The 20927-nt window shown below is 40.1% G+C and overlaps 1 protein-coding gene across 2 annotated transcripts in view; it reads left to right on the plus strand.

The window, feature by feature from the left end:
* The window catches only part of exoc6b (exocyst complex component 6B), a 96902-nt gene that overhangs the window by 57747 nt on the left and 18228 nt on the right, over nucleotides 1-20927 (plus strand). Inside the window, exons 17-21 of one of the 2 annotated variants that reach the window (XM_057337183.1) lie at nucleotides 650-784; nucleotides 958-1137; nucleotides 2926-2955; nucleotides 10236-10377; nucleotides 15018-15091. In XM_057337183.1, coding sequence (XP_057193166.1) covers nucleotides 650-784; nucleotides 958-1137; nucleotides 2926-2955; nucleotides 10236-10377; nucleotides 15018-15091 — 561 coding nt within the window. The remainder of the gene's footprint in view (nucleotides 1-649; nucleotides 785-957; nucleotides 1138-2925; nucleotides 2956-10235; nucleotides 10378-15017; nucleotides 15092-20927) is intronic. The other variant, XM_057337194.1, reaches the window with a different exon arrangement.

Here is a 20927-nt window from a genome sequence, read left to right on the forward strand (position 1 = left end):
ACTGCAATAATTTTTGCTAAAGTTTATGTACCTGTATCTGCATAACACTATGATGCATAACTATTGAACATGCTATTTACACGCCGTAAGCTTTTTTATACATTGTATGTGAACATGTCATCTTTGTATCTCTATAGATATGAAGTAAATATCAGACACAATAACAACTTCACAGAATTTACAATAGTTATATTATTGTGATACATAATAAAATGAAATAGTGCTATCAGTCAAATGGATCTTTAATATTGTTTATTTTGTGTTTTTGCTCTTTGGCAAATGAATCGCACTCAAGATACAAGTGTAGTGAGGCAGAGAGAGAGAGTCCTAAGGCAAAATAAAAGAAAATTGTTTAATACCACCACTTATTATGTTGGAGTGTCAACCAGATACTGGCGCTGAATTATTTACAATATTATTTTATGTGTAGTCTTACACGTTATCAATAATCACAGTTATTAATATGATTATTGACAATATCTGTATATTGTGACATTTTTACAAACTACTATATCTCATCGTCTCTCTGCCACAACTCCTTTTCATATGAAAATGAATATGTAAATAATAGCACTGGATCTTTCAATAGATTACATGGATTATGTAAGGATCCAAAGTATTGATTTAAAATTGCATTTGATTCCCAAAGTTGGTTCAGATCATCATCAACACCACTCACCTGGAGCAGTCCTGTCACTACCTAGAGGAGTTCATCTCCAACATAACAAACGTGCCACCTGACACCATTAATGCCACCAAACTCTATGGAACTTCCACCTTCAAGGTAAGAGACTGCAGCCAGAGGCTTTTTTGTCAGTTAGCTCAGACATGATGTTGAAAACTTAATCTGGCTTTTCTGTGTATTCTTTTTTGCCAAGCGAACCACAAAATGCCTTGTTGTGGTGACTGTTAATCATGTTATGCATTATTGCTTTGATTCTCTCACCGTTCATATAGGATGCAAGGCATGCCGCTGAAGAAGAGATCTACACCAACCTGAATCAAAAGATTGACCAGTTTCTACAACTGGCGGATTATGATTGGACGGCTGCACAGGGAGGCGGGCAGGCCAGTGACTATCTGAGTGACCTCATCGCTTTTCTCTGCAGCACTTTTGCCGTGTTCACACACCTACCTGTGAGTGTTTCATGTTCATTCACTGTTGTGGCATCTTTGTATTGTGCCTTTAAATTCTGCTGTTGTGACTTTTTTATCAATTGCTTATATTGGTAACACTTACTGTAACCATAAGATTGTATTTGACATGGTTAATACATTTTTAACACAAACCAACAGTGAGCCATACCTCTACAGCATTTATTAATCTTAGTTCATGTTAATGTCAGCATTCACTAATACATTTTTAAAACCTATAGTTGCGTCTGCACAGTGAATTAACATGAATTCTTGATTGGCATTAAGTAGCAAAGATTAATACATGCTGACAAGCTGTATTATTTATTATTAGTTCATGTTTGCTAAGGCATTTACTAATGCTAACAAATACAACCTTATTGTAAAGTTTTACACTGATTTTTTGTTTCAAGTGATTAAAAAAAAAATGAATGGAATTGATACAGGTAAAAAATCGAAGATACTCTTCAACAACCCTTTCGACCAAATCCATCACAATATTAGTGTTATTTTGTTCTTTTAAATTTGTTCTTCAGCTTTGATGCATCTTTAAAATATGTATATATTTTTTCCATTGAATCATTGATTGTATGTTGTTACGTTATTAGGAGAACAAGTGCTATTAGTCTCAATGTCAATTTTATATTGCATTGCCTTGTTTCTATGAGTCAGGTCACTGTGGGCCTCTCGACTCGAGGCCCTGTGACATATCATCCATCATTGTACCCTGTGGTCTCCCTTATTTATTCATTATCCTTCTATGAAGGACTGTAACTTTTATTGGCATTGTTTGCCATTCATTGTGACGTTCCCAAGAGCTTGTGTCCATAGACTCCATTGCTTTAAAGGTGATTGGACTCCCAGTTCACTTGAACTTTGAGGGAAATTTAGGTGGGGTCATAGCACGTAAGAGGATTGCCGTGCTCAGGGTGTTTAAGTCCCTGCGGCTTAGCTGACATGGAGTAACAGAGATCCTGTGGCGTGACCTAAGGTTGCGGCTCTGGTTATTGGAGACTGGCCCTGACCCCTGACCCTGGGGATTTCTGATAAACAAAGAATTTAAGGATTTTCCCTTTTTTGGGCCTCAACCAAACACCTTCCTCCTGATTCACGGCTGGTGGCAGCTTCAAGCGCTGCCCTTCACTTCTGTAATCTCTCAAAATCTCCCTTTTTCTTAACTCTCACTCTCATAACAGCTCCTTTAAGCCCACTACAAAACAGCCCTGATGTTGTTGGCTGGGTTTCACCAACAGGGGGCAGTGTTTGTACGACCCCAGGTCAGGTTAGGGTCAGGCTGAAAGTCTCACTTTCACCATCTGAACTTACACAAGACGCCCAAACACACAAGCACAGGCAAACAATCTCAGTTATAGAACGTATATTGTTGTGTTTGTTTGTTCATTCCAGCCATGCATGTGTAAATTTGCATCCTGTTTAACTGAGCCCAGTTCTCATAACCTTACACGTGCCGGTTCACGCTCCGGATAGCTGAAGAACTTGCCGCTCTGCACATAACCTGAAGTTTACGTGCATGTGTGAGGAAACCTTGCTTTCTTGTCACACAACTCCAAAGTGATAATGACTCCAATGCCACAGTCCCATCAGTCATGCTTGCTCGCTTAGTCTCAACCACAACCCATCTCTGACACTCCGATGGATTTTCGATCGTAAAACAGTTCGGCCAAAATGAGCATACGCAGAGTGTGGTTGACCGACCTTGCTTGTGAACCCGGGGAAAGTCGTAAACGCTGAACTTTTGACCTAAAGTTTGTCTCTGTCTGTCTTCTGTAGGGTAATGCTATAGAGCACGCCACGCTACCGGTGAGTATGGTTGTCGGTGTGGTATAATGAAGGCATAACCGTTGCCATTTCTCGTGACCGTAATGAAGCAATGCCGCATGCTGCCTGGTGTTCATCTGACCCACTCATGCTGTAGATGTTTGGATGCAACAACTTGTAATGCTTGTTATGGAGCACAAATGAGGCATCGGTAGATATGTCAGCAGTAGCGTTTCCTTCCAGGTGTTCCAGGGGTTTGTTTACCATAGTTACATTCGCTCAAATACTCACTGTAGAGAATACTTGTGTGCCCACCACCAAGAATCTTAGTCTCGAATTGCTCCATGCGACAAGAGATTTTGGCATTAAAAAAAACAACAAGGAGTGACTACATATATATATATATATATATATAATATCACATGGTGGTGATTTACTATGGCAAGTATGTTAAGACTTGTATTTAAACTCAAGGCTTTAGAACATAGAGGCGCCAGTCAAGATTTGTGTTTTTTGGCTAGAAAAGATTTCTTGGCTGTACACTCGTTTCAACAAAAGGTAACAAAGGAAAGTCACATTCAAAAACACTTTTGAAATGTCATGAAGAATTCTCACTTGGTGCAGTTAACTGAAAATACAGTGTTTCTTTATATTGAACTCTAAACGATGAGCTAATGAGCTAATAAGAATGTGAAGTGCAAAGTATTAGAACCTTTTCTGTGCCATAACACGCTGTTCCTTCAAACCATGGTAGTCTCTTCATAGACTGTCATGCTTTGCCAGATGTGTGGGTCTGATCCATCAAACTTTTGTGTTTTGTGCCCAGTGGCTGATCTCTATAAAATTGGCTTTGTTATGTTATATTTGGTGCAGCCACAGAATGGTCAGCTACTTTGAGGAATCTTCCAAGTGGCTTCAATGTTTTACATTTAATTTGGAACTGGTTTCAATTTATATTATTGGTTACTGATTAAATCTTCTCACATTAAGAACTAAATACAGATGCCTCTACCTGTAGGTGCAACACAACCTCATGGCAATTAACTAAACTATTTTAGGAGGTGGCTATCCATATGAATTTATACGAATGTATGCTTTCACCCCAGTGAGTGTTTACGGGTGGAGCTTCATTCATGCTTTTTCTAATAATCGTATATTTTTGTACAATTCACATCGTACGAATTCAAACAAAATCCCCTCATAAAATAGTTACATTTCCTTTGAGATCAGGTTGCTGGATCACATTTTAGCAAACATAACAGATAAAGAAAAATGTATAAAGATGGCAGTGAAATCAGAAATCGCTTTCGATTCGTGATCTGAGAGAGATCACGCAAGCTTCGCTGTCTGCATTCCCATTGGTAGCCAACAATTTGTGTCGCTGCTCATTTGCATAAAGTTGAACTCTGTTCAACTTTGTCGCTTCGCCAGTGGTCACTGTCACTTTAAATGGCCAACTCTCATGAAAAATTATTGACTTCTGGTTGTTTCACTAGTATGAATCAATGTCAGTAGCTACGTTTCCATCCACCTATTTTTATGCATATTTTGGACTATCGCATAAAAAACCCTGGATGGAAACGCCAAGATGCACATACATTTTGAAAATGCGCATTAAAAAATGATGCGTACAAATCAAAATTGTGCATAAACAACGCATTTACCGAATAAATTCCAGCATGCGCTTCAAAAAAGTCATGTGATTTTGCTCCAACAGATCACGTGATAACAAAAATGACGGAAAGTGACAGGTATGTTTGGGTGGACGAGGAGGTCCGAACATTTTTAAATGTCATATATGACCAAAAAGTAACAACCATTCTTGATGGAAAACATCAGCGGAACGCGCAAATCTTCCAAGAAGTGCGAGCGGAGATGATTAAAAAAAGCATATGACAAACCGTGGACTATTTTGCGAAATAAATAGAAGAGCCTTAAGCAAAAGTACATGGCTCTGAGACGCAATTAATTTATCATATACGACAAAAGGCCCACAGTGACTTCTCCTAACGCAGCAACTTCCATTTTTCTTTTTGATATTTGGCGCCAGTTTATCAGGAAGTGACGGTTTTGTTCTCTTTGACTCATTGGATGGAAACGGTGCTGTATTTGCAAATATTCCAGTTTTGCGCATACATTTAATTCGCATCTTTGGATGGAAACATAGCTAGTGTGAACGTTCCTTACAAGCATATAGAGCTAAAGGACAATGCATGTGTCTTCCTTCTGTTTGTTTTACCGCCTTTGAAGTGTGCTTGTGTGTGTGAATAAGCCATTTATTTTGGTAGGCGAGACCTTTTCAAGAGTAGCAGTTACTTTTTCGATCAAGATATTTTCTAACGAGCTTTTATTAATAGTTATTTTGCACATTTCCAAAACAAGGTGTCAGAATATGTGCCAGGTTCATCGTAGGGTTCACAGCCCACTCCAACTGTGCAAACCCAGAGGTAAAAGAAAGGCCTTCCGTATCAATATCATCAAACACCTTGTCAGAGGAACAGTGTTTGTCATTATTTACTTAAAGCCTGATTTGAGCTGTATTGGTGCTCCAAACTCATTGGCCGCCGTCTTGGTTTTCTCAGTGTGTTTGGGAAACGCTGGAACGGTGCAGCTCGGTGTCGGGAAGTTCAGCACATATTATCACCCTATCTCCGAGCGGGCCGTAATGAACGCGGACAGGGATCAGTTCTCCTCGAGCGATCGCTCTCTGCTTCTTGTTAGGGTGCCGTTGTTTTTGCAAACATGGATTGGTGTGTGTTGCACAAACACACGGGAGCGTTTGAAATACGAGCGCGTTGAGAGAGCGTTGAGAGTTTTCTCGGGTCAACCGCGTGTGGTGCACGTTGGGGTTGTTTGTAGAAGTGTTGTGAAGTTTCAAACATATTATTAAGAAATCTCTCCTCATCGCTCGGCCCGGAGTTCGCAACCCCATATCTTGCTGCTTTTTCTCACTTCGGTATTATTTCTCAATCTGTCTCTCTCTTGTCTCACTGTCTTGTTCTGTTTGTTTTGACAGCCAGTTTCTGTTGAGTAGTTTTTAATGAGCCTTTGTTTAATTAAAGGAGCTGGAGAGAAAAGCTGGCGGCCTCTGTTCGCTCGTTTCAACCTTTCCTTCTTTTTTTTTTATTCTCTTTCCCGAACCCCTTGGCTAATTGTTAACATCCCTCTGCCCTGAACTGTAAAACAAATGTGCTACTGTGAGTGGGGTGTGCCACACTAAGCAGAAACTGTCTACATCCAACCTCAAAGCACGCACACACGTGTAAGCGACTGCGTTTAAGTGTTAACAGATTAATGCATGGCTGGTTAATGCTGGTGAAAGGATGAATCTCAGAAGCATCACTGCCTGATTGGTCTGTATTTTAAACGTTTTTTTGCTTAATATTTTAAAATACTAGAGTTGTGGAAACTATGTTATGGCATAAATTAAATGTAGTAAATAACAACAAAAATGCAGATGTTTTCACTTCAAAAGTGTGCAGCTCTGCTGTGGGTAGTTAGTGTTCGCTCTAACTCATCCATTAAAAAGTGTTTTTGATTAAAATTTTGTTTTGTACACAGGCTCTGTTACTTGAAAAGTCTTCAGATCAAAAGGTTTATAAAGGTCACGAGAAACATAAATTCAACTTTTGACATCACAAAATATCATATTTGATCATAATAGCAAACCCACCAGATGTGCTAGAGAGAGCCTGTTTGTTTGTGAGAAAGAGGAAAAATCTTTTATTTGCTGTTCCACACTTGAGCTCTAGTGGTTTGCTTTACTATTCTAATACCTAAATGAAATTTGTTTCGCTTTTGCATGTATGATATTTGAATAAAGGCAATTGCAAAATGAAAACTTTTACATAAATGTAAACTAACAACTTCCAATTTAACTTTGGCATTTTGCTTACGTCAGATGCGTTACCTTTGTGAAAGCACCTCTGACTTAAATGGTTACGTTTTCGGCCTTTTAAAACATGCACAAACTGCACATGTGCAGCATATGGCAATATATTGTCGCTGTCCTTCCGAAACCTTGTATTGTCCAAATTTCGCAGTTTTTTAAGGAAAGGGATAAAAACGCTGCTTTTAAAATGAGTAAATACTGTGTTGTCAAAGTTGCAAAGCACTTTATAATACATTTTATTTAGATATTTGCAAAACATATCAAATAAAATAGTGCGAGTTAAAATGACAAAATATGGACATAAGGTTTCAGAAGGACAGCAGCGATTCAATGATTTCCAGGATGCCATAGCATGTTATACTTGTTCTGAAGTATTGATGAAATTTTGTAAAAATATTAAACACTGCATACAGTACAATTGCATCAGCACACACCAGGCCGTTCTATTCATCCCTGTTCAGAACGTACAGTACTGGGTCGTGGGTTTTGCCACAAAAAATCAAAGCTCACCACTTCAAGTTTACAACTGCCTCTCTCCAATCAGACCAAATGATTCGAGCTTGTGAATGATTAGAACGGCCCCATCAGGAGACAGGTATCCTTGTGTTTTCATTCCACCACGAGGAAAAGAAACAACAAACAGCCCTTATTACTTGGCCCCTGTGATTTATTATGGCGATTAAACATACAGAGACGAGAGGCCGGAAAACAAGCGTGTTTATTTTTTAATCACTGCAGTGCAATGCATGCACTCTAATCATGTGTAATCGCCTAGTCAGGGCTCGCAGTGCTGCTGACTGATTAGTGGCTGACTGAGTGTGATCCCAATGTGTGTGTATATCAGAGAAAGAGAGGGAGATGGCAAAGGCACCGACTGTTCTACCTTGTTTGGTCAACAGCGTTTTGCACACCTGTCATGTTGGATCAACACGAAACGTTTTCCACTCGTTTATGTCCTTCCATGTCTTCTGTAGATCTGCACTAAGGCCACAAACAGTATTTCCAAAGCTGCTGGAGATGGATTAGTGCAATTATACAGGGGAGCCGATTCCAAACAGAACACAATCACAATCCCCCACACTTCCCCTCTGTAAAGAGAGAGAGAGAGAGAGAGAGAGAGAGAGAGAGAGCGAAGCAGGGGAGAGTTTTTCCTGTTGATCCCACTCAACCTGAACCGTTAAGGTCCACATCGGTCAGGTGGGCGTGTGCATGTACTGTATACTTTATACATCATTTTTGAAGCTTTTCAGTTAATGAACTTAAAAACCATATGTGACCCTGGACAACAAAACCAGTCTTATGGGTCAATTTTTCGAAATTGAGATTTTTACATAATCTGAAAGCTGAATAAATAATCTTTCTATTGATATATGAGTTGTTAGAATAGGACAATATCTGTCTGAGATACATCCGTTTAAAACTCTGGAATCTGAGAGCGCAAAAAATCAAAATATTGAGAAAATCGCCTTTGAAGTTGTTAATCAGGGGCACTGTGGCAGACCATCCACTCACAAAAATAAAGTTTTATATATTTAAGGAAGGAAATTTACAAAATATCTTCATGGAACATGATCTTTACTTAATATCCTAATGATTTTTGGCATAAAAGAAAAATCGATAATTTTGACCCACACAATGTATTTTTGTCTTTTACTAAAAATGTTCCCGTGCTACTTAAGACTGGTTTTGTGATCCAGGGTCACATATGGTTAACTGATGGCTACCCCCCTGCCCATGCCCTCCAAATAAGAGCAACCTTATGCTGTAACTGAAGCAGCGATTAGTGTGTTGATAACACGTACAGTAGGCGAAAAAAGTAACAAAATGTCAAACCCTTTGTGGCCATCATCCTTTTCGACAAAAGAATTTTGGAAAAATAGGTTTTAAATGATAAAACAGTGGATATTTTATTATATTAAGTATTCACATACTTTCTCGTTGTCTTGCATGTGAATTCCCATGCAACGAATAATGCTTGAAAAAACTAATGGAAAAAACTAAGAGTCCACTTCAAAACAATTTTCACTTTTTCCGAATGTACTTTTTATATGTACTGTATGTGTTTTATGTAAAATTATTATTTTTGTTTGATTCTGTGAATTGGCAACATTTCTCCCAAAATCCATTCCCAAAATACAGTTTTTTATAAGCATTTATAAAGATAACAAAACGATGCAATGTTTGCTTACATATACCGCAAGCTTAAATACTGCAAAAAACAAGTTCATATTCGTGTTTAAACAACACGGTACTAATGTTTTTAAATGTATTTTAGGACGCGTTCAAAAAAGTTTTTTTCTTCACTATTTTGCATTCTTTCGGTCTTTCGCATTGCTGTTGGGTGACTTAATGTCATTCCTGAGGTTTGTTTCTGTTGAATAACACACTGGACTAGAATTGCCTTTTTATTTTTCCGCAGCTGTATATACCAATATCAATAAAAAATGTCAGAAAGTTCAAAGAACAGTTCTAAGAAAAAAAACATTTGTTTGCTCATGCAACATAGTTGGGTTGTTTGTCATCGATTCGTCAATGACATTTGTTTAGTTTAAGTGAGGCTCGACTGTTTAAATACGATTTGGATCTATTTGAGATGTGGTGCTCCTGGGAATGCAGGTTTAAGTTTCATTTGTTCGCTTCAACTGCACCGGATCATAAGTTCTTACTGCTACTGGCTTCAAATTTAGGAAGGCTGTAGTGAAGTGAACACATGTCTGAAGAAAAGCTTTGCGTTTGTTCTTCCATTCTCTACCCATCCCACATAGACAGAAATAGAGTAAAATGACTCTCACTCTTATGGATTTACTGTGCATTCTTCCCCCATTTCACTAGATTTATTGCTAGGTTTATGTGTTTCCAATGTGCAGGAAGTCCTCTTGTATAATGGTGTTTTGTTTTTATTTTTTGACCCCATCAGATAAGAATCCCATGTAGACTCTTGGCCCTCCAGTCTGCTGTTTTCTTTTAGGTTTAGTGTCATATTAATAGCTTTGGATCTCCCCTGAAGTATTTGCCTGATTGTCAGGAAAGCGCTGGACAGTGGACTAGGCATATTTGAGATTTTGGCTTGTAGCTTCAGTTGTGTACGTATCTGCATGTGTGTCGGTGATCGTGTGTTAGTGTGTTTAAACAGTATTGTGGTTCTCCCAGCTTAGTGCTGCTAAACCCAAGTGTGTATTTTTGTGAGATTGCATGTAAGCATGGATTAGTATGATTGTAAATACAACGTCATGTGATGAGTTGTTGAGTGTTTCTCGTATGTACGCCCATAGAAGCTAATCGAGAGAATGAAAGGAGTATCTATGTATGAGATAACAATGTGTGGGGAGAAATAAACATGCCAATGCTTCAAATAAATGTCCATAGTTTCACCATCTCCTGAAGTTTGTTCTAAGTGAACTTTACATGTTTTTTTCTTCTCTCTCTGTAGGGCAAAGTGGCTCAGACTGCATGCATGTCTGCCTGTAAACATCTGTCCACCTCCCTGCTACAGCTGCTGTTGGAGTCTGATGTCAGGCAGGTGTCTATGGGAGCCTTGCAACAGTTTAATGTGGATGTCAAAGAGTGCGAGAGTAAGTTTGACCTTTTCACAAGATTGGATATATGTAGAAAAATCATAAGCTTCCTTGAAAAAAAAACGGAATATTGATTGTCCCTAAAGCTGGTAATCTAAAAGCTACACCAGTGTAAATGCTGGTACTAGTCTTTATGATGTCACAATGCTGTCTCCATTTAATCCCCTTTATGTTATATACAACACTGTGCACATTACTGTCTCTAGCCCATTAGATGCTTGACCAAAACAAAAGTTTTAGCATGTTTATTAAAATCGATCAACATTTCTGAACATGCTTTGCTATTATCTATAATATTGAAGGGAGGTTTTATTATGAAAAATAGTTTCAGCAGACCGGATGGCCCACATAAAGATCTGATCGCTCGTTTGTTTCAAGCATGAATGGAGATATTGCCACAGTTTGTATGGATTTATGCTGTCTTGATTTTTTTTTTCTCTTCATGTAATCCCAGACTGACTCAATGATGGATCAGATCTCTGTGTGAGTCACAGAGTGATCAGATCAGATCTCTGTGTGATTCTGCTTTAAGGCTCCTTGTTCATACTAAAAATTCACTTAATTATTTTTGTTTAAGATTGTTTGGAAATCTATTTTGATATTTATATTGGCACACTAAAGCATAAGATATAAATAAACATGTAATTTTTTTTGCTAAAGCATCTAATGTGCTTTTGCACAGTGCTGTAGTAATTTCATTTAATGAAACATTGATAACATCTTACCCTAAATACTAAAAAGGTGAGAGCGCTTAAAAGAAAGTGAATGCATTTTTTGGCTTGTGCTTTGTTGCTCGGCCCGTTTGTTTGTGACCACATCTAAAACTGCCTTTGAGCTTCTAACGCAGCTGATTAATGGATTTCCCATGATCCTTAGCCAGCGCACGCTATCACACAGGGGTCACAGCCAGACAGGCAAAATGAGCCCATCACAAAACGGCCATGTCAGTTTCACCGTACACTGCCTTTTTGGTCTGGTTGTTCTTTGGTTTACCAAGCCGTCAGATAAATACCATATCAATGATCGGTTTTGTTTCGAGAGACCACATTGATTTGGATGTCGCCCCTTTTATTTTTATCCCCCATACCACAAAACTGTGCTTTCATCAAAATGCCACTCATGTAACAGGAAAAAGGTTTTTAACCACCGCTGACACTCTTATATTTGCCCCAGTCTTGGTGTATGAGGTCACCTTGTTTACGGTTTCTGAAATTTCAAGGTTGGGACTAAGGAAATAACACAAAACTAAAATAACTTCTTAAAGATGTAACCACTTGAATGCACAGATGATGTGTCTGTGGTTGGATCCATCAACAGTGTGGACATGTGTCTGCGTTGTGGGATGTAGAGTGGGGGAAAGAAGGCGAGATGAGAAGTTTGAAAGAGAAAGATTCAGAAGAGGGCTGATGATGACGATGCATGTCTTTGTATAACTGTAGATCATATGTAAAATTATCACAAAAAAAAGAAAAACATTTAAAGCTGCTGTAAGCTTATTTTATTTTATGAAAGTTTTTAGATATTGCTCTTAAATGTCTGAACATTTAGATGCTACTTTACATTGGTGTTGCATGAACTAGTCGACATAAATGCTCTGGCGTGACATTTAAAGCTTGATGTCGACTAGTCGTAGGTCATGTGATTATTTTGACACTGTACCTTTAAGAAGAAGGCTGACTCTTCCAAGGACCTATGTTAGCGGAACGGATGTCATTTCCAAACGGTTCAGCGGGATTCTGTCACACTCCCGGCAATAATATATGTTATCTTGTCCTGCTTCCACATGCATCATTCATAATGTGTCTTGTTTTCTTCCGCAACATTCACAATTTGTTCTGACGCCGCAAAAGCTTGCAGGTAAAGCCTTACGTTTCAGTGCGCTAGCTTCTACATGCAGACCTTTTAATATTATAGGCTATTTTTGTACTTGTTCCCCGTTTTATAAAACATGAAAGAAACAGAATAAATCAAAATGTTTCTCATATTGGCTGCTGTGTCACTGAGGTGCTGCGTTTGTAAGTCCGCTATGTTAAAGCTTCTGCTGCATTAGGCTAATCAATATTGACGTTGTTCTAAAGTCATATAGCCTGGTAATACCAAACTCTGCTACTTCGCTTTGCTTCGTAGACCGAGTCTGGAAGGGCATAATTGACAAGCGTTTACTTTCTCGTGGGGGGGCGCTTGTCTGAAGTTTAAAATCATTGGTGTACCCGTAAGCCAATCACATAATGTTTGGTTATGACGTATGTTATGTGCCGGCTCAGCCGCCTCGAACTTCTGCTGTAAACTCAGGTATGCGGCGAAAACAAAACCATCGAGCGAAATACCGTGAGTTAAGATGTCTGTGAACGACTTTTGCAGATTATGTGAAGTAAATCTATGCATCCACGGTACAATAAGTGCATCTAAACTAATATTTTACAGTAGAGACAAACAAAAAAATATTTGCAGCCAACTGTCAAAGTTAGGATTAGTTCTTTTTAACACAGCTCTTCGTTCATTTCGAGTCTGACGGAAATGCTGCAATTTAATTGCAAGATTACAGCATGACATGGCAATATTCAAGGACTGGAAAAGAAAGGAGACATTGACCTGTCAAAAGGGTGCCAGTTCGAGCTCGACAGATAAAAGAGACCGAGATGCACACGCTAAAACTAAAAGGAAATCACCTCCATTCAAAATGTGAGTCAAACACTCTTCTTGTTCGGGCTTCAGTTGGCAAATGCCGGGAATATTCTCCACAACAGAGCGAATAGCATTCCGTGTCTCCATGTCCGCTGTCGTTTTAGATTTCCCTAACTACAATCTTAAATTCGGCGCTTAGCGTCTACGTCACGGCTCTTAGCCCGCCCTCTGTTTGTTGGTTGGATTGCTATATCAGACTGAGTACAGAAGTGAAGTGAAATTGAGCGGAAGTACAAAGTCTGACGTAATCAGGCTAAAAGTCATAGGCCGTCACAAACAAACTCGACACATTTTTCTGTTGTTTCATCTATTAGTGCACACGACACATTCAGTTGACTTGTTATAAATGCAAGGGAAGTTTAGTCTGTACACACGCTTCAGATCTGAAGTAACGTTAGGCTGCTGTAGAGATCCACCTGCTGCTCTTTTACTGCATAGCCCCGCTACCACCGACTATTAAAATAGTTTTATTTTATTTCAGTTGTTGTTGCTCTTGTGCAATAGATGAACAATAGTTTATTTGTATTTAGATACTGTATATTTAGAGGCTATTTTGCGGGAGTCCCGCCATTCTCCCGCAGCCCGCACACACGAGTGTCTTACTGCCCACACACATCAAATCTTGTTGCAAAACATTTCCTAGCTCTTACTTAATTTATTAATGACGTTATCGACTAGTTGACGCAACTTTTTTCACATAATCGACCTCAAAAAATCTAAGGTCATTCAACCCCTACTGTACATTTAGACTTGTGATGTACAGTCCTCGCTTTAAAAGTGCAAATTCATTTCTGTTCTCAAGTAAAAGCTTTTAGTCGTCATCCCACTGCAGTTTAATTTCAAGGCCTCAAGTGACTTATTTAATCTAAGATTTGGCCTTGGCCCTTGTCTACTGTGCCTCCTTGACCCGTACAGCATCACGAGTGAATGATGGAACAGTCAAAAGAAGAGTGTCGTTAGTTACTTCCTGTGCACTTTGAGCATAAAGGTCTTGAGAGCTTGTCCCTTTTTATCCCTCGAGAGGTTTCTTAGCGTAGTCCCTAATAGGGCTTTATGCTAGTATGTGGCAGTTAGGTGAAAGGCTAGAGGTGTTCTCTTTTCTTGCGTCTTGATGAAATGTGCTCTGACACGTCATGTGACCAGCGCTGCCTTTGGCAAAGGTCTCTTTCCTGCTAAAAGACAAATGGGGAAGTTCGAAAAATCGATGGTCTCAGGGCAGAGACGTGCCAACAAAAGCGCAAGCTAGCTGGGTAAGCAGTCGCTGGCTCAGCGTTTGCGGGGGTCAGAAATAAAGATGGCAGGCGTGTAATTTGCGTGAGAGGCAAGAAAGGCATGCAGCATCACGAGGTGAAAAGGATTTCTACCAGCCCCGGCTTGTTTTGTCTCCCCGTGTCAAATGTTCCGTTTTTTAGAATGGCGAAGCTGCTTGTTTACGGGTTCTCTTCCAAAGGCACAGAAGGGTCCAATGGCCTCAGAAACTGCTCTACAACTCCTGCGCTCCTCACACACCCCCAGCCTATTGGCTTTTCACAAGCGTCGCTGGCCTTTTGCTCCGTACCACACCACTGGTATGGGACAGCGGCGGCCACATGGGAATGGGTTTTGAGTTTTAGGTTACCGGGTGATAGAAGCCCCCTCGTCCTGTCCTCTGGCTTGTCACATTGACATTGAGGAGAATTAATGAGAGTTTGATGATGATTTTTCGGATGGGCCGCACAAAGCCGGTGGCAGAACCAGAGACATGACTCTATGGCAGGGGCTGCTCCGAACCACCCAACTAACCCTCCCCTCCCTGCCAGCACCCACAAAACCTTCAAAGCCCCCCCGTTTCACCTCCCCCGCCCCCACTGAACCTCCCCCTGTCCTCCCCTTGTCCCGGCTGTCATCCGTCTGCCAATCTCCCACTCCATGGCAAATTCCCTGCTCTCTTTATCCCTCTCTCTTTCCCACAGGGTTTGCCAGGGCCGGCCCGGTGCCTGGCTTCCAGGGGGACACTCTGCTGCTCGCCTTCATCGACTTGAGACAAGTAGGTCTTTGTTTTTTTCCACTCCTTTTTCTTTTCTTTCATTCTTCTTTCCCCCTTTCTTCTGTTTTCTCCTGTTTACCCCACAACATCCCCCCACTTTTTCTTATTCTCCCCTCTACCGCCAAACCCAACCCCCTAAACCTTCATGCTAGCCTTGGTTTTGTTTGAACGTTTCTTTCCTAAAGTTGCCCTCGATGTGTGAGCCATTGTGTGTTTGTATTCATATCTGTGGTCTGAAGGCCCAGCCAGTCATTCACCTTCGGGTGGTTTTCGGTTTACTGTGGCGTTTGGTCTTGAGGTGGCCTCAAGACCTCCTCATGTTAGGTTTAAGGTAAGACTTTTCAGCTCGTTCTTTACGGGTCACCTTATCCCATTTGCACCTCTACACACTTCAGCATTGAATGAACGTTGCCGAGCTGGAACCATGGATAAAAACCATTGCCTGTGCCATTGCAATTTGAACACATTGATCAAAACATCAAGGTGATGTTGCAGCCAGAGAAGCAACATATCAAGGCACATATTCTTCCCAGATTTAGTGGACATGTTGTTAAGCTTTCTTCCCATAGTCACATCCTGTAACTGTTACTGTTCTATCTCTAACACAGTTTACTTGACAATTCAACAATGTTATGTTATCAGAGTTTTGGCCTAGCAGTTTGTGCTACTGATCCAGACACACAAAGCAATGGTTTTCACAATGAGGAATGCAAATGTTATACCCATGTTATATCACGTGTCTCTCTCTTTTTCCCCCTGATATTTTAAGTTACTTTCCATAAAAATAGCTAGACTAAATTAAATTCAACATCCAGTCATTTTTCAGCTGTAGCAAACTTCTTCATCCCTACAGTTTGTTCAGGATGCTTGAAAGAAAGCGGGTAGAAAGAATGTATCGTGTGTGTGTGTGTTCTTAAATTCAGACATCTAGAAAGGATGGGAAACAATAATAGTGGGGGTATAAGGGTCCATATTTGGGACCCCCTCCCTCGTTGCCAAAGTGGACAACCTGGGCTGATGTCAGGAACAGAGAGGGGATGACGGATGAGCTGGATGCTCGGGGAGTACTGGATGAATGAGCTGACAGACAGTGACGGATAGCTCTTTCTTCCACTAAAACAATCCCGTTTTGTCCCGCCTGCCATCATGATGCAGTGCCACTTGTTTTCCATTTAGTTTTTTTTTTAAACCTGACTTCAACCATGAAGGCGCTTGTGTGGTTTTGCTTTGTTTTTTTTAAGAGAGGAGAAAAGAGGATGCTAAATAAAAGAATAAACAAAATAGCTATTTGGCTTTTTTTAATGTCATGTTTTGCTTTTGAGCTGTCATGATGCGTGGCTCTTTGCAAAGATATCTTTTATTATTCTTACTGTCATTGTTATTGTAATTTCAAAAGCATCAGATGGAAGTTGGTTGAGGTGCACGTTTACTCCCTTTTCACTCATGAGGTGGCTTTTTCAAGGAGTTGTTCTGGTGATCAGAGACGTCAGAACCGTTCTGTTGACCCAGGCATCCCCCTGCGTGCCTGGGCTTGAATACGCCCGATAAATCAACCTGAAGGGCCCGTTTGTGTCCCAGTTTCCCGGGTCCTGGGATGGGGCTGCGGGTCAATCCTTCTGGAGATAGACAACGGAAAGGTCCGGAAGCCCTGGGAGGGGTTTTGCTGAGAGGCTGGAACCTGGATTCACTCTCCTATCTGAAAAGAAAAGAATATAAAAAGAACAGAAGAGCATCCAGACTTGGCTTCAAAGTGCCTTAGATGGTGAGGAACAAGAGGACGAATGAAGAAGGACTGATGTGACGAAAGGACATAATAAATGCTCTGACATTCTCATCCTCTCTAGTTACGTTCACACAGCAGCAGAATATGTCTGTCAGTCCTGTTTAGAGCACTAAACGCAGTTATATACCATTTGGTTAGGAGGCAAAGTGACAACCTTATTCTGTTACCAAAATGACTACCTGAAATATTCAGGTGTCATAACCAAAAACTGAGGGCAAATTTGGTTGATGTGCGTTGTATCAATGGCGTCACAATTAGCAACTAGTTGTCAAGGCATTGGATGTATAACATAATGTAAACATTTATGCTTACATAGTGCAAACAATTGTGACCATTATAACAAAAACTTGGTTATGCTTACAAAATCTGAAAGGATTAGTTCACCCAAATAGTTTTTGATGTGTCACTGTATTTAAAGACTCAATGTATCAATGTTATGATCAATTATTTTATTCACATGACTATAGAATATACCACTTGGGTCATATGAACTACCTTTAAGTGCATGTATTTCTCAAAATATCTCGTGTTGTATTTCATACGAGTCATATGTGTCAATAAATGATGGCAGAAATGTCATTATTTTGTGAAATATTCCTCAAAGAGAAAAAATGATCTCATCCTTTATTCACCCACATTTGTTCAAAACCTCTATGACTTCCTTAATTCTTAAAAATAAAGGTGCTTCACGATGCCATAGAAGAACGTTTTTGCCTAAATGGTTCCATAAAGAACCTTTAACATCCTAAGAACCTTTCTGTTTCAAAAGGTTCTTTGTGGTGAAAAAGGTTCTTCAGATTATAGTAAGGTAAGAAAGAGGTGGTTCTTTAAAGAATGTTTGACTGAATGGTTCTTTGTGGAACCAAACGTGGTTTTTATATGGCATCAATGTGAAGAACCTTTTAAGCACTTTTATTTTTAAGAGTGTTCTCTGGAACACAAAAGTACTTTAGAAATGCCTCACTTGTTTTGTTCCTGTACAGTAGGTAGCTATTGTGGCCATTTCTAGAATACACTTTAAAAAAAGGTGCTTCAAAAGATTCTTCGATGCCATAGAAGAATTTTTTGGTTCTATAAAGAACCTTTAACATCTGGTTCTTTGTGGCGAAAAAAGGTTCTTCAGATTATAAAAAAGTAAGAAAGAGATGGTTCTTTAAAGAACCTTTGACTGAATGGTTCTTTGTGGAACTAAAAACGGTTCTTCTTTGACATTGCTGTGAAGAACCTTTTAAGCACCTTTATTTTTAAGAGTGCATGTAGCATGCTGAGATGAAAAATGTATGAAAAAGGGCATCTCTTGACAGTCTTTTGCTGGGTTATAAAAAGTGTTTTTTTTAGTTGAAAGCAATATATATAAAAATTAGAAGTCGCTATTGTAAATAGTAGCCTCAAAACTATATTTAGAAACCTTAATATTAGCGAATTATATCAGGGAAGGTTTGTGGCAAGGGAACCCTTGGCTGGCCTTGGTGTGGGAGGCCTGTTGGCTTCTGCGGTGAGGCCGGCCCCCCAGCAGCGCACAATCTCTGGCCCGCTGCGTACCTCAACTCTTGCACTGAATGCTCAGCCTTCCCAAATTCCTCTCAGGTTTAGGGGGAGACGTGAAAAGAGCCAGCCAGCAGGCAAATGCGGAGGCCCTTGTGGGCTCACAGGACTGTTTTATGGGATATAGAGATGGACGTAACACATGCATCATTTAAGGGAATTCATCAGCTATTGAGTGTTGAGTTTGGCCAATTATTTCTGTCAGCTTTGACTAATTTGATCATTAACTGCATGTGGTCCTTGGAGTACCACACACTTCAGCAGGGGCTGGAAGGCTTCTGTTAGTAGGAAGAATGTGGCACCCTTGTGCAGGTGCATTACAGCCACAAGGCATTTCAGAGGTTACCATGTGATAGCTTACCCTAATCTATTTACGCCAATGACGCAGACAGGATAACGGTCTGAGAGACGGTATTCACATTCCCTGCAGTGGTGTCTTTTCTCCCCACTCCTCATGGCCCGTTCTGGGGCACAGCATAGAAAAGCAGAGCGGGCGGGAGAACGTTTCCCTTCTCCCTTGAATTTTGGAACCATGAGGCTGCTATGCATTCCTGTGGCCTGTCCGCAGGCATTATCCCAGAATTCCTGGAACGTTGTTAAAAGGATTCAATGTAATATGCTTTTCTCCTCTATAACTCTTACCATTCCTCTGTTTTGATCCTTGGCAGTAAACCTTTACACCAGTGCCACCAGTAGAAGCTTTGTCTGCCCCTCCGATCCTACTGGGCACCTTCTAGATAGAATTGTCTAGACATTAATAAGCCTCAACGTCGTCAGTGTCAACTTTCTGTATCGGACTGTTTTTATTATGGTTTTACTCAAGTTTTAACCTCCATTCTTTGTCTTAGTCATTACTGTTCTCCTAGTCGATATGTCTCTGTGTTCTGACTTTTGATTCAGCGGTGCTGTCAGACGTGGTTACTCTGGTGTATTCGTGAGTTAAGGTCTACGCAGAAGTGAAAGATGAATTGTAATCTGCATAATGTTTTGGCACAATCCAGTGTTTTAGCACTATGTTTACTTTGGAGAGGTTTATAGGCTTTTGTTTTTGTGTGTGTGTTTGGTAATTGCTAAACAAACTCAGAGTCCGCTAGTGACCCATAGTGAAAAAATGTTGTTCCGGCAACAGGGAGCAAGGCGGGGACATGTTGGCGGGCCAGAAGTTGAAAGGCCCCCTCTGAAAGGAGTTCACTGTGGTTTAGGGAAATTTGCTGCTTGCTCCCAATTCTCAGTCAGCAGCCTCCTCTGGAGAGTCAGGGAATCTGGAGAATGTTCTTTCAGTCAGAAAGACTTCTCGTAATGAAACGAGCAATTTTGGGTTTTTTTCCAGCTTTTTGCTGAACTATAGCTTTTATTAAGTAGCATTGTGTGCCTGAGAGAACCCTATACATAAAGCTACCTTGTGCGTTGCGGTAGAGCATAGAGAGAAAGGAAAATATTGTCTGCGAGTTTGCAACGTGCCAAGGTAGCAAGCTAAAACAAAAAATCTTGTTTCAGTTTTCAATTGAACTAGCGATTTTGTAAGTGTTATCCAATGTACCATATTTTTAGGGTTTTCCCTTTATATCTTAAGTCACCTTTTTCCCGGTTGTTATACTAATTTATTTTAACATTGTTTCTGGTATAGGAGGAAGCTCTGAGCTTCAGTTAAATGATGGGGCTCTCCCAAACACTTACAGTATCAATGTAATGTTGTTTCAGACGGTTACTGCTGCACATGAGCCAACACGCGTGTTGGGAAAAGTGACATTGATATATACATGACACAATTTTCCTATTATGTTTCAGTTAGCTTATGGTTGAGTAAAAGTGAAAGGATACGACCAGACCGTTACAGCTGTTCGGGAAGACAAAATGAAAGCGAAAAATATTGTACATTAGATCTATGATGACTCAGTTTGATCATAGATTAAGGAGTGGAAATTCTGGCTGATGAGTGACTTTAAGGTGCATGTAAAGGTTATTTGTGATTTGGAAACTAAAATGTAATCATGGATGTGGGATTTCCAACAGTTTCCAGACTTGCTGTTTGGTATTTTCCAGTCAAGCTCGGTTTCTTTGAGACGAATCTGAAGTGCCTGTCTGTTTCTGGGTGACAGTAGCTGTCACATGCTTTTATTGTACATACATCACTCAAGCCCATTTTTTAATGTGGATCATTGCATTAAACATTCATAGCCAAAGCCATGTATTGGTGGTTAGTGCAGGCTCAGACACATTGATGCTCATGCGGAAGATGCAAGTTACCTCCAACTCCAGGTTGTTACATTTTCCGATTGAAACAAAAGTTATCATGAAACAATAATTTGTTCTTTGAATTTGTAAACTTTTCTTACACTTTTAGATTTGCATTTTGTCTGTATTATGACACTAAACATGCTTTTTTTACCTTTAGCAGCAGCGAGTAGTGCTTGGGGAGCATAGACTGTATAAAATGTGACGTCACCCGTAGGTTTTTGAGGAGCCGTTTTGAAGCTTAAAGTGGGCGGAATCGGCCTTCGCCATCTT

This window comes from Triplophysa rosa, linkage group LG1 (genome assembly GCF_024868665.1).
Source record: "Triplophysa rosa linkage group LG1, Trosa_1v2, whole genome shotgun sequence".
Taxonomy (NCBI): Eukaryota; Metazoa; Chordata; class Actinopteri; order Cypriniformes; family Nemacheilidae; genus Triplophysa; species Triplophysa rosa.